The following is a 22670-nucleotide window of genomic DNA, read 5'->3' as shown; positions in this document are numbered from 1 at the left end:
TATGAATATGTATCAAATGACCTTCCATATGTGGCAAAGAAAATTTACCTTTTCATGAAACCACTGCATTGTATTTTACTAAATGATTAAAACAAAGGCTTATATATCTACTGTTAGATGATCTATTTACTTTCCTCAGCAGTTTTGTTGAGATACATTAGAGCCATGTTTAGAACATGTGTGCAGTAGTTCTGTTATATTAACTTCGTTAAACATTATTATTTCCTTAACTCAAAATTGTTTATTTTTAATAAATATTTTTATAAGCATTTATTTTAATTTCAGTGAAGTAGATAAAATAATGCTATAAATGATGTAAATTCAAGTTGTGAAATAGAAAGGTTCACTTTAAAGATTGGTGGACCACAAAATTGACTATTCTATTTTAATATCAATTTTCATTGCCTCTTCAGTTCTTTTAAAGAATTAACACAATTGGCTGGGGCTATAGCATACATGAAGCCCTGGATTTAATCTGAAGCACTCCAAATAATAATAATAATAACAATTGAAAGTCACTACTTACAAGTTTAGGAAGTGATATTTTTGAAATGTATGATTATATTTTAAGACTATTGTATTAATGAAAGTACATGCAATATTGTTATAGTAATATAATGTATATTTTAATATCAGCTTTGTAGCATTTTCTGTAGATGATTTTGTTTGATTTATGATACAAATAACTCTTGATATAGTTCATTTGTAGCTAACATGTTTTCTTTACTTTATAGTTTGGAAAAACCAAGTCATCACTGATATAAGATTTTGATAAGCTTTTCTCAAATCTAAGAAAAGTATTATATATTTAATTATTTGAGAATACTAAAAAATGCTTAATAATCTCTACCAATAAAATTTATCATTAAGCAATAAGCATAGTAATTTCAATTAATCTCCATTGCATCCCAGTACCTTCTTCTCATCCACAATGATTAAAAGATTATGGAAATGGTACTGTCAGAATAAAGAAAACTGTGAAGTGCAAAAAAATATAAACTGAAATATGCTAAACATGCCACAAAAGAAATTGGTTGAGCTAAGAAACTTAAACATTCATTTTCTCTGATAAGACTATAACAATGACTTTCTCCCAAGAAAAACAATGATTGATTGATGATTTATTTATGAATACATGCTGGGTGTCCAACCCAGGTCCTTGTGCATGCTAAGCAAGTGCTTTATCTCTGAACTACATTCCCAGTCCCGGGTTATTCATTTTACAAAATGAGAAAGAGTAACTGGGGTCAAGGAGAAAAAAAAATTAAGAATGTGAATAGAGGACCTTTGTGGACTGAGGAGAGAATGCTGGTATAATGTGAGAGCATGAGAATGGGCAGAAGAGAAATTCACTGCAGTAAGGAGATAGAAGAGGATGGGATGAAGACCAAATGGAGAGTTTAGTCTTGAAAAAACAAATTAAAAGATGTTTAAAAAATAGATGAGCAAAGGGAAAGTAATGTGAGTTTATACCTGTTGGCTTCTATAACTACTATTGCATTTGGGAGATTTATGATAGAAGTTTTTAAGAGAAAATTATTATCTTTAATTTAAAAATTATGTTTTTCTCTTCAGTGGAATTGTGTCTCATATTTAAGGTTTCCATGAAAGAATACTCCCCCAGGAAAAATATTATGAAATTTTATAGGCAGCTTAAGTTCAGATTGTGGATGAAAATATAAGGCTAAAGTGTCATTTTCTGTTGTACCATTAGTGCTCAGTACTCTTCATCTGGTTGAGTTAAAAATCTCTATATCTAATTTGCAACAACAAAAGAAAACTTTAAGAAAGCAAGAAAGATATAACTTTTGTAGAATTTTTAAAAATAAAAATTATAAATTTTCGATTGTAATAAGAGGTGGCTTAGCGTAGTAATTACGAACACAGCACCTCGATTTATCTTTGGATTTGAATCCTGACATTTAATATCTGCATTATATGGAGCAAGTTACTTAACAACTTCAATTTTTTAAAAAATATTTTTGTAATTGTTGATGGACCTTTATTTTACTTATAAATAAATTTATATAGGGTGCCGAGAATCAAACCCCGTGCCTCACATGTGCTAGGCAAGTGCTCTACCACTGAACCACAACCCCAGCCCGAGACTCTCATTTTTTTACCCATAAATTTGGCATAAAAATATTTTATAGAGTTTTATGAGTATGCAATTACATTTATTAAGGGTTAGCATAATTCCAATAACTAGTATTTAGTATTATTGATTATTTTGTGATTGTTTTTATTTCTCACTATTTCTAAACCTTATGTTAATAATTTCAGACAAAAATGTTTATATACTTGCTCTTTTTGGTTAAATGTTATAATAGGTTGAAGAACTTATTGGAGAAATTAACAAGATTAAAAATGAATTATCATCTCTTAAAGAAATTCATATTAAGTTTCAAGAACATTACAACAAGTTTTGCTGTCAGAAAAAAGTTGAAGAATATAAGAAGTTTCAGGTAAAATTAAAATACGTTGGGGAGTACAACCTGCATCACTGATAATTTTCTCCCTGTTTTATATTTTAAGCTTTCAGTGAGTATACATATGTTATCTGTAGTACATTTTTAGTTAACTTTTGTGTGCAGATTCTTTTTCAACTTTATGAATAAATTATTTTTATTTTGACAGGCTCTTGATATAAGGATCAAGAGTCAGTTTTTAGATATGGATTTCCAGTTGTTTGGAGACATACATTTATTGAAAAGACTGTTCTTTCTACCATTATACTTTGGTACTTTCGTTGAGAATCAGTTGATCAAATATCTACAGGTGTATTTTTGACTCTTTATCATGTTCCATTCATTGATCATATGTCTGTATTTAAGACAATACCACATTGTCTTTATTAGTATTGCTTTAAAATGTAGTATATATGTCCTTCAATTTTGTTGTTCTTTTTCAATTTTTTTTTTTTTTTTGCTATTATAGGCCTTTTACATTTTAATCACATTTAGAATCAGACTTAAAAAGTCTGTGGGATTTTGATAGGGATCATGTTAAATCTATAATTTGTGAAGAATTGGCATCATAACAATACTGAATCTTATAGTTAATAAACATGGTATTGCTTTCCATTTAGGGGAATATTTTAAAAAAATCTCTTAGAAATGTTTGTAGTTTTTATTGTATAGATCTTTCAAATATTTGGTAAAATTTACATCTGAGTATTTTATGTTTTTGAATCCTGTTGTATTTTTTGTTTAGTTTTCCTGTTGGGTATTGGGGCTGAGGATGGAATATAGGGCCTCATACCTGCTAAGCACAGATTCTACCACACTGTATTTAAATTTTTTGTTTTTCTAACTGTTCATTTTTTGCATAGAGAAATATAGTTGATTTTTCTACATTGACCTCATTTTAAAATTTATTGTTATAGTGGTTTAGTATAATATGTAGTATTTTTTTTTATCTCAACAGCATTCATTAGCTAGGACTCTCTAGTAGAGTGTTGAATAAAAGTTACAATACTGAGCATTCTTGCCTTCTCATCTCAGATGGAGAGTATTTAATATTTCATCATTTTGTATTATTATAGCTGTTGGGGTTTTTTGTTTATATTCTTTTTTTTAAAATTTTTTTAATGTTGGTGTTTATTATTATTTTATTTATTTTTATATGGTGCAGAGGATGGAACCCAATGCCCCACACATGGTAGGCAAGTGTGCTACCACTGAGTTATAACCCCAGCCCTTGTTTATATTCTTTATCAGGTTAAGAAGGTTTTCTTCTATTCCTAATTTGCTGAGCTTTTGTCATGAATGAATTTTTACCACAAATAGGTATAAAATTTTGTCAAATGCACTGGGCTCAAGAGGCTGAGGAGGAGGGTCATGAGTTCAAAGCTAGCTTCAGCAAAAGCGATGGGCTAAGCAACTCAATGAGACCCTATCTCACTGTGAAATACAAAATTAGGGCTGTGGATGTGGTTCACTGGTTGAGTGCCCCTGAGTTCAATCCCCAGTACCCCCACCACAAGAAATTTTGTCAAATGCTTTTTCTGTACCTTTTTTAAAAAAATATTTATTCTTAAGTTTTGTGGTGCTGAGGATTGAACCCAGTGCCTCATGCATGCTAGGCAAGCACTCTACCTCTGAGCCACAACCCCAGCCCTTCTGTATCTTTTAATATGATCATTTTTTAAAAAAAATTCTGTTATCTATTAGTTACCTTTATTGTATTCCAAATGTTAAAATAACCTTGCATCTTGGATAAAGTCCAATCAGTCATAGTAGATTATCCTTTTTATATATGACCAGATTTGAATTGTTAATGCTTTGTTAAAGATTTAGCATTGACAAACAATACTAGCCTGTAAGTTTTATTTTGTTTTCCTTACTATTTGGTTTTGTGTCAAGAGTAATACTGGCCACTTCATAAACTGAGTTGGAAAATGTCCATTCTTCCTATATTTCCTCAAAAAGTTTATGTAGAATTGGTATCATTTCTTTATTAATTTTTAGAATTCACCAATGAATTGGGGCTGGAATTATGGCTCAGTGGTAGAGCACTCCCCTAGGATGGGTGAGACTTGGGTTCGATTCTCAGCACCACATAAAAATAAAGGCATTGTGTTGTGTTCATCTACAAAAAAAAAAAAAAAAAATTCATTCTTTCTCTCTCTCTCTCTTTTTAAAAAAGAATTCACCAATGAAGCTATCTGGGCTTTTTCTTTGTGGGAATATTTTAAATGAATTAAGTATTTAAATTATTTATAGGGTTATTCAGATTATCAATTACTTATTATGTTGGTATGCAGAAAAGAGTTACCATAGCAGGCCTGCGAATGCTATTCTTAGAAAAGTTGGCCTTTGTCTGATGCTTGGAAACTTTGAGAGCATTCTCACCATTTCCTAACAAGAGTGGCTGACAGTGCCTTCACTGTTAGTATAAAAAGCTGGCCTTTTCTGGACATCTCTTTTTTTCTGGAGTCTGGAGTTTGGCATGAGCTAGGTAGAGAGTGCCCTGTAAGACCAGCCCTTCCAGAACACCTTGAGCACTAAGTCTCTAATGAGCTTCCCTGGTAGACAGCGATTCACATATGTTGTCACAATTCAGTGCTGTAGGAATTAGGCATGTCTTTTATGGCTTTACTAGGAGATGACTCTTGAAAGCTTGTACCTGGTTTTCACTAGACTTAATTACTTCATGTGACTTTTCCTTTGCCTATTTTGTTTTTTTATCCTTTTGTTGTAATAATTTTAGCCATGAGATACTATGTATTGAATATGTATACAATATAGTGAATATAATATATAATGAATACAATATATATTGAATAATATGTTGAAAAAATATATATGTTTTCAATAGTATATATTGAACCTTGTGAGTCTTCCTAGTAAATCACTAATACTGGAAGTGATCTTGGGGACCCCCAACATAGTTTGGATAATTTTTGTCTTTCAATAAGTTTGTCCTTTCTGTAAGTTGCCAAATCTATTGACTAAGAGTTACTCATAATATTCCCTATCATTATATTCTTTTGTAGATCTGCATTAATGTCTCTCATTCTTGATATTAGTAATTTGAGTCTTCTCATTTTTATTGATCAGTTTAGTTAGAGGTTTTACAGTTTTATTCATCTTTTTGAAAATCAAGGCTTTGGTTTCATTGATTTTCCTCTCATTTTTGTTTACCTGCTATTTTATTGAATTTTGCTATTAACTTTCTTATTTCTTTAATTCTACTTACTTTGAATTTAATTTGCTTTCTTTTTCTAGCTGCTTATTGTTAAGACTTAGAATGATTCTTTGCCTTTCTTTTTTCTAATACGAACTTTCAAAGCTATGAAATATCCTCTAAGCACTGCTTTAGCTGTATCCTACAAATTTCAATATATATTTTCATTTTCATTCAGTTCAAAATATTTAAAAATTTTCTTGTGAAGTATTCTTTAACCCATTAATATAGGTATGACCTTTATGAAGTATGTTGTGGAATTTATAAGTACTTGAAGATTTTCTAAATATTTTTCTGATAATGATTTCAAATTTAATTTGACTGGTCAGAGAACAATCTATATAAGATTTTTATTATTTTAAATATATTATGATTTTTTAAGCTAAGGATATTGTCCGTCTTGGTGAATATTTCATGTACCCCTTGAGGGGAAAAAAACACATATTCTGCCATTGATATATGGAATGTTTTATAACTGTAAATTAGGGTCAAGTTGGTTGATAATTTTGTTCATATTCTATCTTTTTTTTTTTTAAGGTACTGGGGATTGAACCTAGAGGCACTCTGCCACTCTTCCATTCACTTATATTTCCAGTCCTTTTTATTTTTTGTTTTGAGATGGATTCTTACTAAGTTGCCAAGCTGGCCTCAAACTTGCAATCCTCCTGCCTCAGCCTCTTGATTTACTGGGATTATAGGAGTGTGCCACCATACCTGGCTATCTTGATTTTTTGTACTTGTTCTATCAATTAGTGAGAAGAGTTTGTAACTATGAGTTTATTTTTCTCTTTCCAGTTGTCAGGTTTTTCTTTAAACATTTATTTTTTAATTGTAGGTGGACACAATACCTTTATTTTATTTTTATGGGTGCTGAGGATTGAACCCAGTGGCTCACACATGCTAGGCAAGCACTCTACCTCTGAGCCACAACCCTAGCCCTCTAGTTGTTAGTTTTTGCTTCATCTGTTTTAAGCCTGATATTAGATATATGATTCTTGATAGTTATGACAGATTTATGATTGTTATGGCTTCCTGATTAATTGACCTTTTTGTCATTCCAAAATATCCATTTCTATCCTACTAGTGTTTCTTATCCTGAGGTCTATTTTTTTATACTAATATAGCCACCCCATTTTCTGTGATTAGGGTTTGCATTATATATCTTTTTCATCTTGTTTTTAAAGGAATATTCACATTTTTTATTGAGTAATAACATGAGGAAGTCCTTTATTTTCTTTGAGAACTATTGTTTGATTATTATTATTATTATTATTATTATTATTCATTAAAGTTCCAGAGGGCACTGAGCTATATCCCTATTCCTTTTTAGTTTTTATTTTGAGGTGGGATCTCACTTAGTTGGCTGAGGCTAGCCTTGGATTTGTAAACCTCTTGCCTCAGCCTCCCGATTCACTGGGGTTACAGGCATTTGCCACCACACCCATCTTGTACTTTATTATTGTGGTAAAATGTATATAATATAAAGTTTACTCTTTTAGCACATCTTTAATATGTATTATTGAATGGCCTTAAGTACATTTACAAGTGGGTATGGTTATATACCAACAAAATTATGTTTATATAAACAGACAGTGGGTTGGATTTGACCCTCTGGGCATAGTTTGTCAATTTCTCCACTAGAGGTAAATTTATCATAGTATACTTTCAAATAATATTATGCCAAATTTGTAATATTATATCCAATTTTTGGTAAGGTAAGAAGTTTTCAATACCATATTGTCATTTTCTCCTTCCTGTCTTTTGTCTTATTATGATCATACATTTTACTCTTCAAATTATTACCAGAACATAATTTTTTATTTTTTTTTAAAGAGAGAGAGTGTGTGTGTGAGAGAGAGAGAGAGAATTTTTTAATGTTTATTTTTTAGTTTTTAGCGGACACAACATCTTTGTTTGTATGTGGTGCTGAGGATTGAACCTGGGCTGCACGCATGCCAGGCAAGCTTGAACCACATCCCCAGCCATCTTTGTTTTTTCTTAATTTTTTTCCCCCTTTGGTACTGAGGATTTAACCCAGGAATGCTTTACCACTAAGTCACATCCACAGCCTTTTTAATTGTATTTTTAATCTTGAGATAGGGTCTCACTAAGTTGCTTAGGACCTTGCTAAGTTGCTGAGGCTGGCTAAGTTGCCATCTTCCTGCCCCAGCCCCCCAAGTTGCTGGGATTCCAGGCATGTGCCACTGTACCAGGCTACTCTACTTGTTATAAACCCTGTCCTAATATTGTTTTTAATTTTGGTTTATTTTTTGGAATTTTACTTAAAACAGTAAAAATTAGCCTGGCACACACCTATAATGCCAGTCACCTGTGAGATTGAGTCAGCAGGAAGATCACAAGTTCAAGCCTAGCAGTGGCAACTTAGTAAGACCTTGTCTCAATAAATACAAAATATAAAGAAATAGGGATGTGGCTCAGAGATAGAGTGCTGGTGGGTTCAATCCTCAGTACCACACATATACTCAAAAAAAAAAGAAGGAAAAATAAAATATTATGTAGTTTTTTATATGCACTCCCACACTTGTTATTTCTGTCATTCTTCGTTCCCATGTGTGGACCCAGTTTTCTACCAGGTAATATTTCATTCAACCTGAAGAACTTTAATGTTTCTTCTTGTACATATCTGCTGTTAAGGAATTCAAATTGTTTCTCTGAAAAAAAGTGCCTATTTTTCTTTAATTGTAAATGATATATATTTTCATGGAATATAAAATTCTAGGTAGTTCACATCACCCCAACTGGAGTGGGGGCCGAAGAGAGCAGCCGCGCACACCCGGAACAGGCCCATCGACCTGCCGGCATGGCAGTCACGTCACCCCATTTGGAATAGGGGCAGAGCAGAGCCGCAGCCCGCGCCCAGAACAGGCCCAGCGACCTGCCGGCGTGGTAGTCACGACACCCCAATTGGAGTAGGGGCAGAGCAGAGCCGCCACCTGCACCCACAAGGTAGGCAGGCCTGTAACCGACCAGCAGAACAGTCCCAGCGGCCCACCAGCGTGGTAGACAGATCACCCCAATTGGAGGAGGAGCAGAGCCGCCACCCGCCCCTGCAAGGGAGACTTTTCAACTATACAAGAGCAATATAAATATATAGGGGGAAAATTTCAAAAACACAACAGTTTCACCAAGCAGAAAGAAACACGAGCAATATGAAAAGACAAGGAAAGAAAGGACCACAAGCAATGCAGGTCAACTCAACTTTAGAAGAGGTAATAGCTGCAGCAGATGGAATGTCAGATAAAGAATTAAGGATATACATGCTGCAGATGATCTGGAGTCTCAAGGAAGACATTAGACAGCAAAATCAGACAATGAAAGACCACTTCGACCACTTCGACAATGAATTACATAAACAAATCCAAGAAGCAAAAGATCAATTATACAGGGAGATAGAGGTTATAGAAAACAAACAAACAGAAATCCTAGAAATGCAGGAAGCAATAAACCAACTTAAAAACTCAATTGAGAATACTACCAGCAGAGTAGAACACTTAGAAGATAGAACATCAGACAATGAAGACAAAGTATTTCAACTTGAAAAGAACATAGACAGCTCAGCAAGACTGTTAAGAAACCATGAGCAGAACATCCAAGAAATATGGGATAACATAAAGAGACCAAACTTAAGAGTCATTGGGATACAGGAAGGTATAGAGGTCCAAACCAAAGGAATGAGCAATCTATTCAATGAAATAATACGAGGAAACTTCCCAGACTTGAAGGATGAGACAGAATCCCAAATCCTAGAAGCCTACAGGACGCCGAATGTGCAAAATCATAAGAGAACCACACCTAGACACATTATAATGAAGATGCCCAACATACAGAATAAGGAGAGAATTTTAAAAGCTACAAGAGAAAGGAAGCAGATTACATTTAGGGGTAAACCAATCAGGATAACAGCTGATCTTTCAACACAGACTCTGAAAGCTAGAAGATCCTGGAATAACATATTTCAAACACTGAAAGAAAATGGGTTCCAACCAAGAATTGTGTATCCAGCGAAATTAAGCTTCAGGATGGAAGATGAAATTAAAACCTTCCACAATAAACAAAAGTTAAAAGAATTTGCAGCTAGAAAACCATCTCTTCAAAACATCCTCGGCAAAATATTACAGGAAGAGGAAATGGAAAATATCAATGAAAACCAACAGCGGGAGGTAGTACAGTAAAGGAGGGGGGAAATAATCAAAGAGGAAAACAAACCATGTTTAGTAATATAAATAAACAAATATGGCTGGAAGAACAACCCATATCTCAATAATAACCCTAAATGTTAATGGCTTAAACTCACCAATTAAGAGACACAGGCTAGTAGAATGGATCACAAAACAAGACCCAACAATATGCTGCCTTTAGGAGACGCATTTGATACGAAAAGACATACATAGACTGAAGGTTAAAGGTTGGGAAAAATCATATCACTCATATGGACTTCGGAAACAAGCAGGAGTGTCCATACTCATATCGAATAAAATAGATTTCAAGCCAAAGTTAATCAAAAGGGATAAAGAGGGACACTACATACTGCTCAAGGGAACCATACACCAACAAGACATAACAATCATAAATATATATGCCCCAAACAATGGTGCAGCTATGTTCATCAAACAAATTCTTCTCAAGTTCAAGAGTCTAATAGACCACCATACAATAATCATGGGAGACTTCAACACACCTCTCTCACCACTGGACAGATCTTCCAAACAAAAGTTGAACAAGGAAACTATAGAACTCAATAACATAATTAATAACCTAGACTTAATTGACATATATAGAATATACCACCCAACATCAAGCAGTTACACTTTTTTCTCAGCAGCACATGGATCCTTCTCAAAAATAGATCATATATTATGTCACAGGACAACTCTTAGACAATATAAAGGAGTAGAGATAATACCATGCATCTTATCTGATCATAATGGAATGAAACTGAAAATCAAGGATAAAAGAAGTAAGGAAAAATCATGCATCACTTGGAGAATGAACAATAGGTTACTGAATGATCAATGGGTTATAGAAGACATCAAGGAGGAAATTAAAAAATTCTTAGAGATAAATGAAAACACAGACACAACATATCGGAATCTATGGGACACATTGAAAGCAGTTCTAAGAGGAAAATTCATTGCTTGGAGTTCATTCCTTAAAAAAAGAAAAAACCAACAAATAAATGATCTAATACTTCATCTCAAAATCCTAGAAAAAGAAGAGCAAAACAACAGCAAAAGAAGTAGAAGGCAAGAAATAATTAAAATCAGAGCTGAAATTAATGAAATTGAACCAAAAGAAACAATTGAAAAAATTGACAAAACTAAAAGTTGGTTCTTTGAAAAAATAAATAAAATCAACAGACCCTTAGCCACGCTAACGAAGAGAAGAAGAGAGAGAAATCAAATTACTAGCGTACGGGATGAAAAAGGCAATATCACAACAGACACTTCAGAAACACAGAAGATTATCAGAAATTATTTTGAATCCTTATACTCCAATAAAATAGAAGATAGTGAAGGCATCGATAAATTTCTTAAGTCATATGACCTGCCCAGATTGAGTCAGGAGGATATAGACAACCTAAACAGACCAATATCAATTGAGGAAATAGAAGAAACCATCAAAAGACTACCAACTAAGAAAAGCCCAGGACCGGATGGGTATACAGCAGAGTTTTACAAAACCTTTAAAGAGGAACTAATACCAATACTTTTCAAGCTATTTCAGGAAATAGAAAAAGAGGGAGAACTTCCAAATTCATTCTACGAGGCCAACATCACCCTGATTCCTAAACCAGACAAAGACAATTCAAAGAAAGAAAACTACAGACCAATATCTCTAATTAACCTAGATGCAAAAATCCTCAATAAAATTCTGGCGAATCGGATACAAAAACATATCAAAAAAATTGTGCACCATGATCAGGTAGGATTCATCCCTGGGATGCAAGGCTGGTTCAATATACAGAAATCAATAAATGTTATTCACCACATCAATAGGCTTAAAAATAAGAACCATATGATCATCTCGATAGATGCAGAAAAAGCATTCGACAAAGTACAGCATCCCTTTATGTTCAAAACTCTAGAAAAACTAGGGATAACAGGAACATACCTCAATATTGTAAAAGCAATCTATGGTAAGCTTCAGGCTAGCGTCATTCTGAATGGAGAAAAACTGAAGGCATTCCCTCTAAAATCTGGAACAAGACAGGGATGCCCTCTCTCACCACTTCTGTTCAACATAGTTCTCGAATCACTGGCCAGAGCAATTAGACAGACGAAAGAAATTAAAGGCATAAAAATAGGAAAAGAAGAACTCAAATTATCACTATTTGCAGATAACATGATTCTATACCTAGCAGACCCAAAAGGGTCTACAAAGAAACTATTAGAGCTAATAAATGAATTCAGCAAAGTGGCAGGATATAGAATCAACACGCATAAATCAAAGACAGTCCTGTATATCAGCGACAAATCCTCTGAAATGGAAATGAGGACAACCACTCCATTCACAATATCCTCAAAAAAAAAAAATAAAATACTTGGGAATCAACCTAACAAAAGAGGTGAAAGACTTATACAATGAAAACTACAGAACCCTAAAGAGAGAAATAGAAGAAGATCTTAGAAGATGGAAAAATATACCCTGTTCATGGATAGGTAGAACTAACATCATCAAAATGGCGATATTACCAAAAGTTCTCTATAGGTTTAATGCAATGCCAATCAAAATCCCAATGGCATTTCTTGTAGAAATAGAGAAAGCGATCATGAAATTCATATGGAAAAATAAAAGACCCAGAATAGCAAAAACAATGCTAAGCAGGAAGTGTGAATCAGGCGGTATAGCGATACCAGACTTCAAACTATACTACAGAGCAATAGTAACAAAAACAGCTTGGTACTGGTACCAAAACAGGCGGGTGGACCAATGGTACAGAATAGAGGACACAGAAACCAATCCACAAAACTACAATTATCTTATATTTGATAAAGGGGCTAAAAGCATGCAATGGAGGAAGGATAGCATCTTCAACAAATGGTGCTGGGAAAACTGGAAATCCATATGCAACAAAATGAAACTGAATCCCTTTCTCTTGCCATGCACAAAAGTTAACTCAAAATGGATCAAGGAGCTTGATATCAAATCAGGGACACGGTGTCTGATAGAAGAAAAAGTTGTCTACGATCTACATACTGTGGGGTCGGGCTCCAAATTCCTCAATAGGTCGCCCATAGCACAAGAGTTAATAACTAGAATCAACAAATGGGACTTACTCACACTAAAAAGTTTTTTCTCAGCAAAAGAAACAATAAGAGAGGTAAATAGGGAGCCTACATCCTGGGAACAAATCTTTACTCCTCACACTTCAGATAGAGCCCTAATATCCAGAGTATACAAAGAACTCAAAAAATTAGACAACAAGATAACAAATAACCCAATCAACAAATGGGCCAAGGACCTGAACAGACACTTCTCAGAGGAGGACATACAATCAATCAACAAGTACATGAAAAAATGCTCACCATCTCTAGCAGTCAAAGAAATGCAAATCAAAACCACCCTAAGATACCATCTCACTCCAGTAAGATTGGCAGCCATTATGAAGTCAAACAACAACAAGTGCTGGCGAGGATGTGGGGAAAAGGGTACACTTGTTCATTGTTGGTGGGACTGCAAATTGGTGCAGCCAATCTGGAAAGCAGTATGGAGATTTCTTGGAAAGCTGGGGATGGAACCACCATTTGACCCAGCTATTCCCCTTCTTGGTCTATTCCCTAAAGACCTAAAAAGAGCATGCTACAGGGACACTACTACATCGATGTTCATAGCAGCACAATTCACAATAGCAAGACTATGGAACCAACCTAGATGCCCTTCAATAGACGAATGGATAAAAAAAAATGTGGCATTTATACACAATGGAGTATTACTCTGCATTAAAAAATGACAAAATCATAGAATTTGGAGGGAAATGGATGGCATTAGAGCAGATTATGCTAAGTGAAGCCAGCCAATCCCTAAAAACAAATGCCAAATGTCTTCTTTGATATAAGGAAAGTAACTAAGAACAGAGTAGGGACGAAGAGCATGAAAAGAAGATTAACATTAAACAGGGATGAGAGGTGGGAGGGAAAGGGAGGGAGAAGGGAAATTGCATGGAAATGGAAGGAGACCCTCAGGGTTATACAAAATTACATACAAGAGGAAGCGAGGGGAAAGGGAAAAATAATACAAGGTGGAGATATGAACTGCAGTAGAGGGGGCAGAGAGAGAAGAGGGGAGGGGAAGGGAGGGGAGGGGAGGGGAGGGGAGGGGTGATAGTAAAGGATAGGAAAGGCAGCAGAATACAACAGACACTAGTATGGCAATATATAAATCAATGAAAGTGTAACTGATGTGATTCTGCAATCTGTATATGGGGTAAAAATGGGAGTTCATAACCCACTTGAATCAAAGTGTGAAATATGATATATCGAGAACTATGTAATGTTTTGAATAACCAACAATAAAAAAATAAAAAATAAAAAGACATAAAGCTGAAAAAAAAATTCTAGGTAAAAAGTTTTTTTTCTCTTGTTAATTAATAATAGAAGATTCAAATTTGTTTATTTGCTTGTATTGCTTCTGGAAGGAAGACTGGGACAAATCTTGTATTTATACCCTCTCTTTATAAGTGTCTTTACTTCTGGGTGCCTTTAAGATTACTCCTTCATGACCATTTTTAAACAATTTAATTTTGATATACCTTGGCATGATCTTTGTATATGTCTTATTTGATACTTACTGAATTTCTTGTATCTGTAAATTCAAGGTATAATTTTTGTCAAATTTGGAGGATTCGGGGTCATTGTTTCTCAGTTATTTCTTTCTGTCCCCCTCTTCTTTTGTGGAACTTCAGGTACACGTGTTAGACTGCTTGAGGTTGTCCCACAGATTACTGAAGCTCTACTGCAAAATTTTTTCAGTCTTTTTTCTTTCTCTACACTAGTCTGTATTGTTCATTATTGGGTCTTGAAGTCCACTTATCTTTCTAAAATGCCTAAGCTGCTACTAAGTCTAATAACTTTTTATTTCAGATACTATACATATCATCTCCAGAATTTCCATTTGATTCTTTTTTTGGGTATCTTTAATTTTTCAAAAGACTGTGCAGTTTTCTACAGCTCTTTTTCTTCATAGTTCCCTCACAAATTGAGGCCACCTCAGCTTCTCCTAACTCTGATCTCTGGGATCTCTCTTCTCAAATAAGCAAGACTATCTTGATTTATACCTACCCTCTCCCTCCCTGGCGCTGTAATGTAAAAAAATATCCCTAGGAAGTAAACTTGAAGAATGATAGGGTTCATCTTTGTTAAAATTTGGATCTGGAATGTCCTCCAAAGGCTTATGTGTTGAAGACTTGATACCCACCTGGTGGTGCTGTTGAGAAGTGTGGAAACTTTAGAAAGTGGGCAGAATGGGAGGAGATGGGCTACTAGGGTTCATCCTTGAAGTCTGTGTCTTGTCCCCTGCCTCTCTCTTTCCTTCTTATCCTCATCCCTTTTCCCATCGCTCCTTACCAGCTGCCATGAGGTGAGTAATTGTGTTCTGCTTGTGTGTTCCCCATCATGAGAGTCTGCCCTACCACAGGCCTCTAGTGATGGGGCCACACAATCATGGACTGCAACCTCTGAGACCAGGAGCCAAAATAAATCTTTCATCCTTTAAGTTAATTTACTCAGGTGTTTTGTCACAGTGATGGAAAGCTAACTAACAAAATCTTTAAAGACAGGCAGAAAGCAGACTAAAGAGAGCTGAATAGTCCATTTGTAGAAGTTTGTTCTTACCTCTAACTTTTTGGGGGTTTTAAGCAGAAGAGTAAAGTGATCAGATTTACTGTTTTGAAAGATGATTTTAGTGATGATATATATAGAGAGACTAGAATGAGATGAGACTAAAGATGTGGCAGGTTGGAGAACACTGCAATAGTGCAGGCAGATTTGTTTTGGCAGCATTGAGGACTGAACCCAGAACCCTCCATGTGCTAGGCAAGCACTCTGCCACTGGGCCAGACCCCAACCCTTTTTATTTTTAGTTTGAGACAGGATTTCGCTAAGGCTGGCCTTGTATTTGCTATCCCCCTATCTTAGCCTCCCAAGTAACTGGGATTACAGGTGCGTGCCACTATTCCTCGCTCCAGAGAGATATTATCTTTCTCTGAATCATTATTTTTTAATTTGTTCTAATTAGTTATACATGACAGTAGAAGATAATATTTTAATATTAAGATAATATTTTAATATTCATAAATACAGATTGAGAGTGGTGAATGGCAAGTAATTCTTTTTTAAATATTTTTTTTAGTTGTAGATTGTCACAATATCTTTCTTTCTTTATTTTTATGTGGTGCTGAGGATTGAACCCAGTGCCTCACGCATGTAAGGCAAGTGCTCTACCACTGAGCTACAACCCCAGCCTGGCAAGAAATTCTTATACCATCTGGTTGTTTATAGAAATGAATACAAACTTGCATTCATAAATAAATCTTTCAGCATCCATTTACTTTCAAATTGAAAATAGCTCTTTTATCAGATCTTAAGTAATGTTTTCATTTTAAGAAATGTAGACAATGTAGAAACTTTAGAATATGAAAATGAATGCTCCCTTCAGCAGCACATATACTAAAATTGGAATGTTACAGAGAAGATTTGCATGGTCTTGCACAAGTATGGCATGCAAATTCATGAAGCATTCCATGTGTTTGTAGGAATGTTAGTAGAATGAATCAGACATTATTACCCTTTGTGCATACGATTACATGACTTGTGTAACTCTACATCATGTACAACCAGACAAATGAGAAGTTATACTCCACTTATGTCTGATGTGTCAAAATACTTCTACTGTCATGTGTAACTAATTAGAACAAACTAAAAAATAAAATATGAAAATGAATTATGAATGCATAATATCACCTCCAGAAATAATAATTGCTGAAGTTTTGATAGATGAGCCTTCCAAGAATTTTTCTATTCATATGTTCATATAGAAATAAACACACAAATATTCATATAAGATACTTTAAAAATTAAGATAATACTTTTGTGATATTTTATAGTCCTTTTTATTTATCAGTTTCTTTTGTTGTAGTAAAATATATAATACAAAGTATGCCATTTTAAAGTGGTTATATTTAAACTTAAAATTCAGTGGCATTAATTACATTTGCAATGTTATGCAACCGTCATTGCTGTCTTACTTCCAAAACATTTTCATCACTTCAAACAGAAATTTTGTAACCATTAAACAGTAAATCCCCATGCTCCCCTCACCCCATTTTTGGTACTCTCTCATCTACTTTCTGATTCTAATTTGCCTATTCTGTATATTTTATGTAAGTAGAATCATATAGTGTTTATATAGTATTTATCTTCTTGTTCTAGCTCATTTCAATCAGCATAATGTTTTCAAACTTCATCCTTTGGTAGCCTGTATTAGAACTTCACTCCTTTTTATGGTGGAATGGTACTCCACTGTATGGGTATACCAAATTTTGTTTATTCATAACCACTACAAGTTTCCTTCTAGGATCTCAAAGCTAATATATATGAAAACCAGGATGTGCACCCATATTTATCCAACCACACTGTTTCTGGTAACTACCATAATATTTTTCTCAATTTCCTTTGTAAGAGTCTCTTCTTCTGTCTTTCCCTTGGAAGACTTCATCAGCAATATTTAAAAAAAATTTTTTTTAGTTGTAGTTGGACACAATACCTTTATTTAATTTATTTATTTTTATGTGGTGCTAAGGATCGAACCCTGCGCCTCACATGTGCTAGGTAAGCACTGTACCTCCGATCTACAATCCCAGCCCGTTCATCAGCATTTTATCCTTTGTCCTTTTTATTCCCCCCACAAAATACCCCTATTTTCAGTTGCTGTGCACCTGCTGTTAATTTTCAGATCTACATTTGCAGGTCATTTTTATTTCTTAAGTTCACATTCATAATCTGATATTTATTTCACATCATCACTGTAATTGTATTACTAACTCTTCAAATTAAACAGGTTCAAACTGAATTTTTATTTTCATCAAATCTGCTACTCCTGCTTTCTAGTAGTAGCTCAGTGACTGACATCCCAGTCACTTAGTTACACAATGTAAACCTTTTGAGTAATTTAACTTCTCTCTCAATCCTCACATTTAAATGTTGACCAAATCTTATTGCTGTTAGTTTATAATGATTTAAGAGACTATTTATCACTCTTCCTCTATACTGGTATCACCTAGACTACTATGGCACTCTCCAATGCATCTCTCTGCCTCAGGTACTGTCTCCCTTTTATTGTTTCTCAGGTTTCTAGATGCAACCTATCAGTGATTCATGAAAATTTGACTAGTGGTTTGTGCTAAAAATAAAGTAGCATAGAAAACATCAGTGTATCATAGGAAATATTTTGGTATACTCACTGAGTTATAAACATTCTCGTGGCTGGTTTTAGTTAATGAAGTTTGGGGATATTAATCCATTCTTACATTGCAGCCAGAGTGATCTTTCTGATCAGATCATGTTATTCACTCCTTGCTTAAAAGTCCTTCAGTGACTTCTCCATGTCTTCCTGGTAAGGTTGGAACTCCTTAGCTCGCAACATGTTTAAGGGTTTTTTGTTTAAATAGTATAAAATAAGTTTGTCTGGTTTTCAAATAGAAATTGATGAATAGTTGAGTTGAAACACAGATTCCACTTCTCTCAACAAAGTTTGCCCAATTGTTTTATACTTTTTAACAATTTTTTTTACACTGAAGGACTCTTTCATTTTACAATAGAATGTTCCAGAAATAAATAATGAAAACAGTGAAAGAACTAAAAAATCAGAAAATGCCATCATACAGAAATACAATTCTGGGCAAGAAATAATGGAAGAAAATACTAAGAGTTTTTATTCAGATGTTGAAGATAGAGAAGAGGAGGAAAAGAAAGACCTACCTATAGAAGAAATCATCACAGAAGGTAACCATAAAATTAAGGTTAATTCTAACTTGTGTATTGAGATCCCCCCCCCACCACACTACAAAGGAACTGCTAAAGCACCATGCAGGGCCCTCTATGGAATTTGAGGGAATATTGATTATAGTCTTTGCTTTGAGGACCACATAGGATAGTCTTCTCATTTGCATATGACAAGAAAACAAGCAACCTTCAAACAGTCAATATTTATCAATAGTTTTGGGAAAAGGTACTATTTCTGCCTCTCCTTATTTCTTATTCGTTGACCTATTTTTGCATTCTTATTTTGCCTTCATTTCTTTGAGAATGTTCTCTGGGTCACCAATAGCTTTCTGATGAATGACTAGTGCACTTAATTCAAATGACCCTCTTTATTGAAATTATTTACTAATGCTTCCATTTTGAAAATAGTTGTTTAAAGATGGTACTGATTGAAGGTGAACAACCACTTGGTGGAGATGTTGTAGAAAGAATGGACTAAAAAGGCCCTTCAAAACCTTAAATTTGATTCTAGATTATTTTATCTATACTTAAGATTTGTTATCTATGGTTAGAACACAGGGGAATAAAATGAATGTCTTGGTCAAGTAGTTATCCTATTCATTTGCTCAGAACTCTTCCAGAATTTAAAAATATTTATAGGGTAGTGAATAAAAAAGCGACAGTTGTTAGATTCAAAGAAGGCAGTTTCTTCTGCACAATTGCTGGACTGGGTATAATAGAAATTAGAGTGTAACCTCTCAGAATAGATTAATTTTTATCAGCTCTGTGTTTATAAGTTTGTGTTATGTGTCCAAACAACAATAGACAAGAGATATAAAAAAAAAAAACAAAAACATGTTGTAGCACCCCAGCTTACTTCCCCTTTCTTTAAAAAAAAAAATACTTTTGCTGTTATATAATAAAAATTCAATAGGGAAAAGTTGAATAGGTAGCATCTAAATATATGCTTGTTATACTAAAGAGAACTCAATATTTATGTAAAATTGACATTATTATGTTTGTGTAATTATTGGTCAGTAAAATAAGGATAAATGTTTTTACAAATACTGGTGATACATGTTTTATAAAAGCATTAGTATATAAAATAAAATTTAACTGTGTCTTCATCATGACAGGTGTACAGCTTTTTGAAAAAAGTGTCAAGAATGAAATTGATAATACTGTATCTCAGGATGAAAATCAAAGTGAAATCTCCCTAAGCAAAGCCCTCAACCTAGATAAAGATGTAATTAGTCAAAAACAAACTGTGAATGTTACTCACTGTAGAAAATCAGTTACTGCAGAAATAAAATACAAGGTAGTCGTGGAAAAAGACAACGAATGTACAGAATTTAAAGCACAAAATAATCCACTTTTAGTGGTGGATCTATCAACAGAAACCAAAAAAATACCCTTAGAAAGAATGGAAGGATTAGATCTTCATCACACAGATATACATCTGGAAATTGAAAATAACAGAGCCTCGTTTAACAATGTTGTAAATGAGACAGCTTGCAATAGGAATAATAAAGCAGTTTCTGAACATAAACCATTTGAACAACAATTCAGATTGCACCTGAAGACTCAAGAAAATGCTACAGGGAAGGAAATTATTAATAGCGCCCAAACCAAAACAGATTTGGATTCATCTCCAGATATAAAAATGATTCCTGGTCAGTGTGAGAAGTATAGTTCACAGGATTCAAGTCATATTATATTAGATAATAAACAGTGTAAAATAAAACAAATACAACTATTCAATAAAAAAAGTGAATACAGCATATTACCTTTTAAACAAACTTCGAATATTCAGCAAATATGTCAAGATACTTCAGAGAAAACTGAACTTATTCCTCCCTGTGATGTAGTGATCAACCATCTCATTTCATCTGCTGCCTTCGGTGATAATGTGAAAGCACTTAAGAATACAGATAACAGTATTAATATTACACCTACATTGGAGAAATTCAGCTCAATCCCCGGAGAAAGAGCTGTGTGGAAAAATATGAATGATACGCAAAATCATCAATTTAAGAACTGTTTGGGATATTTAGAAAACAATATTACCATTTCCCATCTTCAGGTTAATGATGAGAATAGTCATACTTCACAAGCCAAAGATTTCAAAACTGATGTTCATATGAAAACTTCCAAAGAAATACAGTTTTCCAATGAGAGTCAGATTGATGAGAATCAGATAACTGAAGTCACAAAAAATGACCTCTTCCTTTTTGTAAATGTGAACGAAACACAGCATATGTTGTTAAATAACACAGAGAAAACAGAGTCATTAAATGGCATAGTTTCAGGAAAAATGTACAGTGAAGGTCAGCTGGAAGAATCAGATTCATTTCACATAAAGCCATCTGGAGATTTAGTAAACAGAAGTGGAAGGTCAACCTTTGATCTTTTCACTTCAGATAAAAAAACTGAGAAAACTCCAGTGTACATGAATTTTTTAGACCCTGATCCTTGGTCGAAAGTAAATCAAACTGAGAGTCAAACAGTGAACACTTCAACTTCTAGCATTCCTTTGTTGCTGAAAGAAAGACCAGTAGGTCCAACAGAAAATAAAAAGAGAGTTTCAATGACCATTTGTGAAAAAGTTGGTATGGATGATGACAGAAAGTATATTGGACCGGGTAAGAAAATAAGGTTATATTTTATTTCCCCAAATTTGTTTTACTGATTATTATTCTTGATAAAGTCTCTAAAAAGATTGTGTTCAGTGAAAATGTTTATACTAATGATTTTGCCCCTAAGCTAATATACTGCAAACACATAGATATGTAAAAGCAGGAAAGATTTTATTTAAATGTAAGTAGGCTTCTTTTAATCTAACTCTGGGCCAATATTATTAATGTACAATCACATTTGGAAATTTTTTAAAAGTTTTTTTCTCCTACCATTATCAAGAAAAGCAAAAACAACCAACAGTTCTGAGTCATTAATTTTAAATTAGGAATAACTACCTAATCTGATTCCTTTTTTACTTTTTAGAGCAAATGAATTTAGTTGCTAAGGGTTCTGACAATGTGCATGTTTACTCCTTTTCTCTCTATACTCTCAGCATCCTTAAAGATTTCCTTCCCAAGAAAAGGGATCTCATGAGAATAGAAGAGAGACCAGTAGTGTAGAGGAAGGGAATCAGTGGGAAGGAGGGCAAGCAGAGGTACTGGGGAATTAAATTGACCAAATTGAAGTTATGTGCATGTATGCATGTCATAATGAATCCCATTATTATTCATAATTATTATGCATCAATAAAAATTTTAAAAACTTCTTTCCCTCAAAACCACATTTTAATTTCTATGTCAGTTTCATCTCCTAGTTTTCTCCTTTCCTTCAGTTTTTCTAATATCTGTTCCTTTAGCGCCACCACAAATTCATTTTGTTCTTCTCATTTTATAAGCAAGCGAAGCATCACAGTTTATATTATTGATATCAATCACTCTTTAAACACTTATGTACCTGTTATGTTCAAATTTAAACACCTTTCAGAGCAGAGGGGCTGTTTTATTCCTAAAAATAAGCACATGAAGTGACATGGTGTCCAAGTTTTGCTTTAAAATACTCTAGGGAAAAAGTAGGAGGGAGCTGTTAGATGAACTTACATTACTTAATATTGATGTTGAAGTTGGTTGTAGGTACATTGAGGTTCACATAATCAATGTGTTTTTCATAGTTTTAATATTTAAAAACATGCTAAGAATAGGTAGTATATAAACACTTATGTACCTGTTATGTTCAAATTTAAATAAATTGAAGATAAAAGCAATAATTTGTAATTATGAGAAAAAACGTTTGCTAATAGCTATCTCATAAAATTGTCAAGAGTGTTAAAAAAGAAATTCTTAAGTTTTGCTTGTTTGTTTTTGGTACTGGGGTTGAACCCAGAGGCACTTTACTATTGAGCTATATCCCCATCCCTTTTTGTCTTTTTAATATTTTTTTTTTAGTTGTAGTTGGACACAATACCTTTAT

At 33.8% G+C, this 22670-nt stretch overlaps 1 protein-coding gene and 1 non-coding gene across 2 annotated transcripts in view; both read left to right on the top strand.

The window, feature by feature from the left end:
- Ccdc73 (coiled-coil domain containing 73) overlaps positions 1 to 22670 on the top strand; it is a 120276-nt gene that overhangs the window by 91526 nt on the left and 6080 nt on the right. Inside the window, exons 13-15 of the mRNA XM_076844323.1 lie at positions 2331 to 2465; positions 18524 to 18707; positions 19823 to 21328. Of these exons, the coding sequence (XP_076700438.1) occupies positions 2331 to 2465; positions 18524 to 18707; positions 19823 to 21328 (1825 nt within the window). The remainder of the gene's footprint in view (positions 1 to 2330; positions 2466 to 18523; positions 18708 to 19822; positions 21329 to 22670) is intronic.
- On the top strand, positions 16350 to 16455 carry LOC143393181 (U6 spliceosomal RNA). Its single transcript, XR_013090497.1, has one exon. It is a non-coding gene; the product is annotated as a U6 spliceosomal RNA (small nuclear RNA).

This window comes from Callospermophilus lateralis, chromosome 2, assembly GCF_048772815.1.
Source record: "Callospermophilus lateralis isolate mCalLat2 chromosome 2, mCalLat2.hap1, whole genome shotgun sequence".
Lineage (NCBI taxonomy): Eukaryota > Metazoa > Chordata > Mammalia > Rodentia > Sciuridae > Callospermophilus > Callospermophilus lateralis.
The sequence above is the reverse complement of the archived record's forward strand: the minus strand, read 5'-3'. Positions and strand labels throughout refer to the sequence as shown.